Source organism: Geospiza fortis, unplaced genomic scaffold (genome assembly GCF_000277835.1).
Source record: "Geospiza fortis unplaced genomic scaffold, GeoFor_1.0 scaffold275, whole genome shotgun sequence".
Lineage (NCBI taxonomy): Eukaryota > Metazoa > Chordata > Aves > Passeriformes > Thraupidae > Geospiza > Geospiza fortis.
This window is the reverse complement of record NW_005054341.1, coordinates 4,197,757-4,207,717: the sequence shown is the minus strand read 5'-3', so window position 1 is coordinate 4,207,717 and position 9,961 is coordinate 4,197,757. Positions and strand designations below refer to the sequence as shown.

Sequence of the window (9,961 nt, the reverse complement as noted above, 5' to 3'; positions counted from 1 at the left end):
GAGAGGCACCAGGAAGGAGCTGAACAGGGAGCTGCAGGCAGCCACAGCTCATTTCTGTTTTCCATGCAGATCAAGTTGTCCTTTACGGTTACCCCACCATGGCAGGCAGCACTCGATACCCAGCCCTGTGCTGAACACTTCCAAGAGCAAACTCCACCTGGTTATTTACTCAAGCAGAGGCACTGTTTATCCTGCAAGGAGCAGCAGGCTGTGCTAGCCTGGGTCAGCAGCAGCGTCCTCACAGAGGCAGACCCACCTTGAGGGAATCCACCAGGTCATCGACGAGGAAGAGGCGCCGCAGCTCGCGGACGGTGCCGTTGACGTGGCCCAGCACAACGTTGCTGTACTTCTGGATGAGCTCCTCCGACACGGCCACATCCGAGTCCAGGTAAGCCCTGCAGGACACAGCCAGGAAACCTCAGTGTCAAAATGCTGCAAATCTGATTTATGGGTTAGATAGAACCTCCTTTTTGTGCTGTAGAGAAACAAACTCCTTCACACTGTGAGGAATGCTGAAAGGACAAACAGAACTAACCTAAGCTATTCTTAGCCAACCAGTTTTTTCTCACTGCTATTTACTTAGTCACCTGCACCAGGCAAAAAAGGGGCAGGCTAAAACAACGGGGGAAAAATCCTACAAAAGCAACACATCCATTTCTGGAAGGCCTTTGTGGAATTACCATCAAGCTGTAACACACTGTAGCACAGCAAAATGAGCTAAATTTCTCATTTGCTAGAAATAATTCTTACAGCTAGTGAAAGCAGTTCTTCTTATAAAAGATATAAACCCTATCTGTTATATGTTCTTTCCACTCCACTGTCACTTATCTGCAGTTGCAGTGGCTATGGCAATTTGGAGTCTTTAAACAAAGTATAAATTATTTATCTGATGTGCACACTGCAGGCAGAAGGAGCAGTGCAGGACATCTGTAAAATGGAGCTCATTTCACAGTTGTCAAACTTTTGTTTGGGGGATTCTGCTTTGGAGTGGTCTCGTTTGGGGATTTTTTAATATGAAAACTGCACAATGCTCCCATGTATGTCATTTAAGGCAAAGCTAAACATGACCTTGTGGCAAGTCCAAGACAAATGAAAAGACTTCATATGGTAACTGCAGCAAGTGGCCATTTCAAGGCTACATTCTGCCATCCACCCTTGGCTCCCATCTGCTAACCCTCCCCAGCTCATCCACAGGATACTCAGCACCTGCATCAAAAATCCAATTCTTCTCACAGGATTTTTCAAGTAAAAATATCCTTCTTGCGGAGAAGCTATACAGAAAAAAGTAAGCAACCAGGTATGCTGGGCAAGACAGTCTGGAAGCTACTTAGGAATATCAGTATTTTTAGAAAAAGACTGCAGAAGGAGCACAGGTAGAACAAGTTCTGCTTGTTCTTGCTAAGAAAAAAGCTTGAAATTGTTGTTTAGATAATGAGAAACAAGCAAGATATCAGCTGGGAATATTCACCCTAATGGGAGGGTGTTTTTTCCCCAGAATTTTGTCCCACAGACTGGCTTCCACTGGAAAAGGAGCCACTGCACACGGTCAGGAGAAATGGAGGGAAACCTCCATTTTGCTTTGCCTTACAGAAGATGGGAATACTATCAAATTAATAAGAGGGCTGTAGATAGAGGGGCAAACAGGACTTTCTGAACACTGCAAGAGGGGACTGAGGCACTTCACTCACTAATAACAGCGAGAGGCAGAGTGGGACACAGCTGGCAGTGAAACAGGAAACACAGACCCCTACAAGTCCTCCAACACAGATTAATAAGGTTTAACTCCTCTTAAGAGGCAGCTCTGCAGCAGTGGGTACCTGGGCCCTGTCACTGACCTTGCAAGTGAAGAGCACAGCTACAAACTAAACCACACATTTTGAAGGTCTTGAAAGTTTCAAAAAGATTAAACTAGCCCTTTGTCATGCTTTAAACCCTGCTACATTTATTCTGATTTCTCCATCCCTTGTACCAAGCCCTCAGTCCCTTTTCTGTATTTACTATATGACTCCTGAGAAAATCTGAAAGTGGGGAATGCATTTTTCAGTGCAGAGTCTATTTTCGTTATTATGCAACATCTTAACAGCACATGTCACCCACTGCTTCTGGCAGCACCAACACTGCTGCTCTCCAAAACAACACAACTCTGCTTAATGAAAAGAAAAATCTCACCTGAAGGGGTGGCCCTCATCAGACTTCTGGATTGCCTGGATGACTCCCTTGTATATCCTAAAGCTGATGGTGACAGAGAGCAGGGCCAGGGCGATGTAGGCTGTGACGCTGACGATGCTGAACACTGTTAATGAGAGCAGCAGGAACAGGCTGGCTCCGAACACCACCCCGGTCTTCTTGATGTCTCGCCAGTAAAGGAGGTCAACAACTACAATTTAAAAGAGGTAAGAAATTAGAACAAGACACCTTTGGCATTTGTATCAAGGCAGTAATTTTTCATCATTTGCTCGACTGCTGAGAGTCACCAAGAGTGGAACTTGCAAACCCCTGTCAAACCAGAGCTGAAAGCACAACTAGAAATAGGTTATTTAGTACTGGTCAGCTCTGGACTTCAGATTATTTGTATTACTGCTATTAGGACTACCCAGATGAAATTGTTCATATTTTAAAACAATGCTGCCCTTAAGCAATGTCAGAATTCATCTCTTCAGCTACTGTGCTGTGTTCTGCACCAGAACCACAGTTTGTGCTTCATTTCCTCTCATTGTCGGGCATTTTGTGGAGGTCACTCCCTGGAGAGATTGATTCCAATTCCCTCGGAGGACAGATAACAAGACACCAACAGATCTCTAAACCATTATATCTTTCCAAGCCTGGTAGAGGCAAAGGCACTGCTCAAAGACTCATTAACAGTTCGTTTTGTTTTCTTTTGATGGAAGCATTCCCATGGGAGTTTATAATGTTGATTATGGGTGACAGACTGAGCCATCAAGGGGGAATACTCTCCCTGAAATGTCAATCCAGGCTAAATCTGCTGTGCTCCAATGCAGAAGACTTCATTTGCAAACCAAGTTTAGTTTTCCTTAAGTGACCCTCATTAGAGAACACAATATTGTGCCATTTTTAGCATCACTGTTCAGAGCAAAGGACACCCTTGCACAAGGGATAGGTAATGGCTTAACACAACCACTGCAGATCTGTTTGTTAACAGCAATAACCTAGTGCAGACAGAGCTCAAGATGAATTACAGAAACCTATTACTCTTGCACTGCACATTTAGTAATCCTGCCTCATCCTAAACATCACCAAAATTACCTGTAAAACAATTAATCACAGCTTGAAACAGATTATTTGGATGACTGTAAAAACATTTAAAAAATAGAATTTGTCTAGTATTTCTTGCAGGATGAAAGCACAGTCATGCTCCAACATCCAACACCTGGTAGCCTCTGTAGGGCAAAGTCTGTGCAACCCTTTTGTAGGTACAACGTGCCAAAGCCCCTGGGGCTGGGGTGTGTTTTCCCAGACTTTCAAGAGCTGATGTTCTTCCCAGTTATTCCAACATGGAAACTATACAGCATAGCAGGAAAGATGAAAACCATGGTCAGAAACTTAAACCCACCCTAATGCAAAGTCTCTAAGCTCAACGTTTAAATCACATTTCAGAAGCTTCCTGCAGCCCCACAGACAGAGCCAGGTTCCAGCTGCACCCATACCTTCAGTTCATCACAGACCAGAAGTGCTGTGGAAAGAACAGCCTCATCCCTCCAGCACCATCCATCCCACTCCTTTCTTCCAGCCTGGCTGCCTGTGCTGTGCCAAAACCATCCCAGCAGGCAGGAGCCAGCCAGATCAGGGCCTGGCGCTGCCACCATGTGACTGCACAAACATATGGGGGCAGAGATAGAGCAGCACTGCCCGGAGGCAACGCTCCTGCTCCCCCGGCACCTCCAATCCAAACTCCTCCTGCCGCTGCAGCCCAGGCTCCAAGCAACACAAGCTTTCCTTAATATCCGTAAAAATCAAACAAATAAAATCAAGTCATCGTAGATCTGCTGTTGTGTGGGTTGCAATCCCAAAATTTAACTTTTTGTTTCGGTTTTTCCTTTGCTTCCAGACACAAAAGAATCTAATATTGTCTCTGCACGCCTTGCATTAAATATCAACAAAATTGTGTGATTGACCTAAGAATCCTTGTAAACCTGCAAACCCAAACTGAGCTGCAAGGAGCCTCAACACCTGAGTGAGATCTTCACAACCAGTCTGGCCAAAAACAGTGGATTTTGTGCTCTTAAAGTAAGGAACCTTTAAAAACAAACAAACAAACAACTTTTTTTTTGAGCATTTGCTGCAAGTACTAAAACTGTGTTTATTTTTAAAGGCTGCAACTTGAGCATCCATGCACTCGAATTTGGTGCTGCCCCTGTATCAGGTGACACATTCAGTATGAGCCCTGCTCCTCTGCCTGCAGACAGCTTCACTTCTGTAAACGAGCTGCTCCTTCCCCTCTGCACAGCTTTAAAGCTGTGGGTTCTTCATAGGAAACCCCTAATTCCATGCATTAATGCATTATCCCACTTATAAGGAATGTAAAAAGAGTAATTCATCTGGATGACAGTTCCAGAATGCCAGAAACAAAGGTACATTGCTGGAATTAAAGCACACAGCAAAAGCCAAATGGCCTTTCGCGACCATCAAGTCTTTTGTTCTCAGTAATCAATAAGAAAAATCCCCACGCCAGGAGCTCCCGCACCAGAATTAAGCTGCTCATAAAACATTTTTCCTCATTTCATCTCTGTTCCTTTTGGAGAACGGCTAACGATCGTAGGTTTAATGACATAAGGATCTGGTATCATCGTAAATTCCTCAAAGGAAATTCGGTGTTTAAGTCACTGGAAAACTGCTTTGTAATTCTGCAGTCCAAGAAAGCAGATGAAGACACTCATCTGTATTCTCTAATTGATCAGAAACAAGTTATTTGCATTTATTTTGAAAGGAAAAGATTAAAAGCATTACTAGAAGCAGCTTTCTGGTTTTAACTTACACGCAAGATATTCACAGCAGATTAAAAACAAAACCAGAAACACAAAAAAACACAAACCCATTTTCAGCAACAGCCTTGCAACATCTTTGCTTATGGAAACAGTTCTGAGCTGCATTTTATACGATATGAAGTATAATAAAATAAATAATATTAATGCACGTCTTGCAGGCCTATTCTAAAACAAGAACAGCTGCCTACATTTGGTAAGCACGAACTGTCACTTGGCACGTCTAAAAATAGTCCTGTACCATCCGTGCCTTACATGCACAACTCATCCAGTTACATTTTGCTTTTAAAGCAAGCGCTGCGATAGCTTTGGCGCTGTATTTTTTAAAGTCTTTTCCTTTCAGATATTTAACTTAAAACCGAGCAAGTCATATCGGGTTTTAACGCCAAAAACAAGCGGTCCGATATATTCAACCTGATAATCCTCTTTTTAAAAACCCCTGAAGCAAGCAACCCTGTTTTTTTTTGGGGGGGGGGGGGGTTGTTTGGTTTTAATTTTTTTAAGAAAGAGCAATTAAAAGCGAGAGCTACGAGCGAGCAGAGCTCACGTGTAGCACAGAAAGCCAGGAAAAAGGAACTAACCCGTTTTGGCATCCATCTTGAGCGTGCTGCGAGCACCCAGCCCTGGCACGGCTCCGCTCCCGGCGCTTTCCACTTCCTGCGAGGGCGCTCGGGGGTCGGAGCTACGCAACCTCCGCCCGCTGCCCTCCCACAGCCGCCAATGGCCGCCTGCGCCTAAACCCTCGGAATGCGGCTGCACAATGAACAACCAACAACTCCCCTCTAGCCGGCATTTACAGCCCAACAAACGCCGCGCTTCAGCGCCAAAGAAAGGCTGCTTGTGTCAAAGGGGAGGGGAGAGAAAACCACTGTGCGATTTCCAGGCGTTGTTCCACTGGAACCTTTCTGTGACGTGAGAGGTAGGCACGGATCCTTTATGTTCTCCCAGGAACAGCGAGGGGCACAGGGAAGAGCCTTTCCTGGCTCAGTTTAGCGTCGTGCCAATGGAGAAATGGGACACAGTGCTGAGAAGCGGCAGCTTGCAGCACGGCTGCAGCACAATGTCCCATCTGTCACCGAGCAGGAAAAGCTGCTGGGCAGAAAATCCACAACCACAAATGCTCAGGGAGGCCTTTTCCACTTTCATATTCACACAGGATGTGATCTTCAAGGTTTCTACTGATCTCTGTGCAGAGAATCCGAGTGCTGACCCCACACAGCCCAACTCCCAGGAGAAGCCATCAACCATCCCGTGGTTGGTGTGTCGAGCACCACCACAGCCTGGGGTTTGACATTTTTAAGGCTTCCTGCATCAGGGTCATTCAAAATCCTGGTTGGCATCCTAACAGGAGCAGAGACTGGGCCACAAAATTGCAGCCTCTGTTTGCCCTCATCAGGTGCATCAGAAGCCAGTTTGGTCCTTGACTGTCTCCTGGCAAGCCAGGAACAACACCAGCTCCTGGCTGGAGAAACTGGGTGATGACAGCAGGACAGCAAGTGGTGCCAAGCACGTGGGACTGCCACCAACAGAGCTGTCCCTGTCCCAGGGCCAGGCATCCCTGTGGAGCAGCACATCAGCAGAGCCATGGGCAGGTGGCTCCAGCTGGGTGCCAGAGGGCACAGAACAAGGCTGCACCACACATAGCTCAGGCTTGGCACATCTGCACCACAACCCCACAAAAGTGATACAGATTTCACAAGTACATGCTAGAACAAGGTAAACACTACCAGATTAAAAAACAAAAAATTAAAAATGAATTCCCAGATAGTACCTATTGAACCAAAGCAACAGTTTCCATTCATTTCTACTTGACCAGATACTCCTGCATGTGTGCACAATGCACCAACTGGAAAAACCATTCCAAAGCCCCAATTATTCATGGTAAAGGTTGCCTATGCAATCTTTACCATCAGTTAACTAAGTTAAACCAAAATTCAGAGAGATTTCTTCTCATTAATTAGAAGAGAATGCTGAGATAACCTGGAAGTATAGCTGTGCTGTTCACCATACCATCATATCAATATTCAGCCATTAAAACTTGACAATTCCTTAAAATCATTAAAAATTAAATAAGAAATGTTACTTTTTAGTACTAATTACTCCATAGGGCCTATCTTCAAGAGCATTAAAAATTAAAATCATGCTGCTCCCAGGGTAGACCTGTTTCATCCTATCTATCTAGACGATCAATACCACAGGTTTTAATCAGTGCCAAAGGTTGTACCACTTGCATTATGCTTGTTCCTCAACTACAACACATTAACCAAATCTAAATTTAAGATTATATTCATTAGGAAGTAGTGTTTCAGCTGCAAAGTCCCAACTACAAATCACAATTTTTGCTCTTCTCTGGTTTCAGATTTAAATATTTTTTTGTAATTTTTTAGCATGGAAAGAAGCATGTTGCAATATTTGCTTCTATATTTATTTTGGGGCTGGATGAATAGTGCAATCAGTCCCTGAACTTTACCCATCATTTTCCATGCCACTGGAGCCTGACTTAAGAAAGGAAGAATGTGAAACACAGTATCTTCATCTTGTTCTAAACAAAAAAAAAAGCCCCTCTAAACCAGGCTTCAACAGCAGCTGCAAAAGGAGAGGAACCAGGGTCTTCTGCTTCCCCCAAACCCTTCATTTCTGCTTCCATTTTCTTTTAGACCTGATCTCTGCTCAGGATGGGAAATTCAGGGGTTTTAAACCAAAACAGACTCCATTATTGTCAAGGCCTCAAATTCCAGGGTTGGAAATGTGCTTTCAGATCAGCACCACCCCTGCCAGGCTGGGTGTAAAAGAAACCTGAAAATTGGGCCTGAAGACAAAAAAAGGGAACTTGCCTTCCAATTTTTACCAAAACCTTCTGACCTCAGCCTTTTTTTTCCCCTTTCCTCTCTTTCTTCCCATCCCCACAAATTTCAGGCCTGATGTATGAAGCCCTGAACATCTAAATTAATTACATATCAACAACAATATATTACTAAACACTGCATCATATTTCTCCTGATATTTTACAGCCCTTTCCTAAAAAAATTAAACTTTAAGAACCCAATTCTGCAGGGGCAAAAAATTAAACTTTAAGAACCCAATTCTGCAAAAGTCCTTCAGGACTTTTTTTGGTATATATATTTAGGTTCTGAAGAAGCATTCTGTAGATTTCAGAGAGCTGGCAATTTTGTCCAAGTAGAATATAAAAAACCCCAGATTTTGAACAATAATTCCCAAAAAGGAGGAAAATGTCACAAGCACCAAGCACAACAGGGCCCTTTAAAATACATTTAAATGTCCAGAGACAATTAATTTTTTTTAAAGCTTGTCCTGTTGATAAAGTATGAAGATTACTTATTCAAATAAGGCTTAAACTCTAACACACTGAGCACTAATGTAATGATCCACAGAGATTTACACCGGAGATCTCCCATTGGTGCTTACAGGAACAAAGGTCAGCACCACACTAATTTAAGGTCAGCTACTTATTTACCTAAAACAATTTAATATTGTGGCTGTAAATTCTGAAAAATCAGACACAGTTTTACCTAGAATTTGAGAGAACTATGAAAGATCCAAAGCAAACGGGATTAAGGATATATTTCAAACGGATTTTTAGAGAAAATGTCCCCACCCTGCTGTAGCCTGCATGCAATTTCTCCTCTTAAAAACATTAAAACACGACCAGCAAATTCCTTGAGGTTTTACAGTTAATGGATAGTATTGTTAGATTCTGAATAATCTCGAAATTTCCAAGGAGCACAGACTAAAGTGGGACTACGCCGGTATTTGTGCCGTGCATACCAAAACAAGCCCTTCGTTAATATACTCTGTAGGACTGAAAAAGATCTGCAGTGTCACACGAGCCATTTCACCTACATAAAGTATTTATTCTTCTGCATTGCTCCTATTTACCCATTTTAACCTGCAGCTTTTCTAATTCTGCACGTGGCACAAAAAGACTCCACACCTTCGGCTACATTTCACAATCAAATAAATACATGCTACAGACACCATTTGCTGAAAACAACCCGCAGCATCTCAAAGGAATAAAATAAGCAAAGAAGGTGAAAGAATAAATACCCTTATCCTTCCAACTGCTCGGCTGACTGTCCATCTCTCCAGCTGGGATTATCAATTATGCATTCCAAGAGGGGAAGAGCTGCGGGAGAAGTGCCCTGCAGCCCAGGGAGGGAACCATGGGCTTCCCCGGGCTCCGCAGTGGTGCTGCACTGGTGCTGCAGGAGCGGGTCAGCTGACGGGGTGTGGAGCTGACGCAGTGCTGGCACCGCACGGCCTCGCTGCGCCCGGGGGGAACGGCTCCTCCCGGCCTCAGAGAGCGGCTCCTCCGGCACGGCGGCCCCGCTGCACGGACGGCAGCGAGGGCTGCAGAGCCCGGCCGTGCTAAGCGGCTTTTCGCCGCCCGGCTAAAAGTAGTCACCAGACGAGCTTTAAATAGATTGCTTTTCAAACAGAGGTTCAAAGGCGTTTACAAACCTCCCAGATGTATGGCTTCCCCTCGGGGTTCTGTAAACTAATGTCTGCCTGCTGGAGGACTAACAGAGACGTCTTTGTAACACTTCTCCCTTCACAACAAGCAGCGTGAAGGGAAACAGAAAAGGACCCTTTCTGTGCCTGGAACAAAAGCAGCGGCTCATGAAGAGCACGATTAATCCTTTTGCTGGTATCTTTAGTTCTCAGGAGCTGCTCAGCCTCCTCTTAAGGAAGGCTGCAGAAAAAGTTACTCAGCCCTTTACCTAATTCCTACAAGCAAACACCTTCCTCTTTTTAATTTTACATCAGCATTCTCTGTTGGCAGCTGCAGACCTGACAATTAACGGTTCCCTTCATTAAATAAAAACAGGAACCTGACAGTTTGCAGTACCAACATATAGAAAGTAACATTTGGGAAGTATTGCACAAACAGGAGAGGAATGTGAACTACAACTCCAAATGTGAAAGAGAAGAGCTGTGGGAAT

The 9,961-nt window shown here is 44.2% G+C and overlaps 1 protein-coding gene across 5 annotated transcripts in view; it reads right to left on the bottom strand.

Annotated features, from left to right (window-relative positions):
* RTN4 (reticulon 4) overlaps positions 1 to 9,961 on the bottom strand; it is a 27,082-nt gene that overhangs the window by 8,587 nt on the left and 8,534 nt on the right. For 3 of the 5 annotated variants that reach the window (XM_031058292.1, XM_031058293.1, XM_031058295.1), the window contains 2 exons: positions 2,170 to 2,377; positions 257 to 395 (listed from right to left, as the gene is read on the bottom strand). In XM_031058292.1, the coding sequence (XP_030914152.1) occupies positions 257 to 395; positions 2,170 to 2,377 (347 nt within the window). Of the gene's footprint in view, positions 1 to 256; positions 396 to 2,169; positions 2,378 to 5,581; positions 5,732 to 9,065; positions 9,311 to 9,961 lie in introns of those variants that run through there. The other 2 variants (XM_005422601.3, XM_031058294.1) reach the window with 2 other exon arrangements.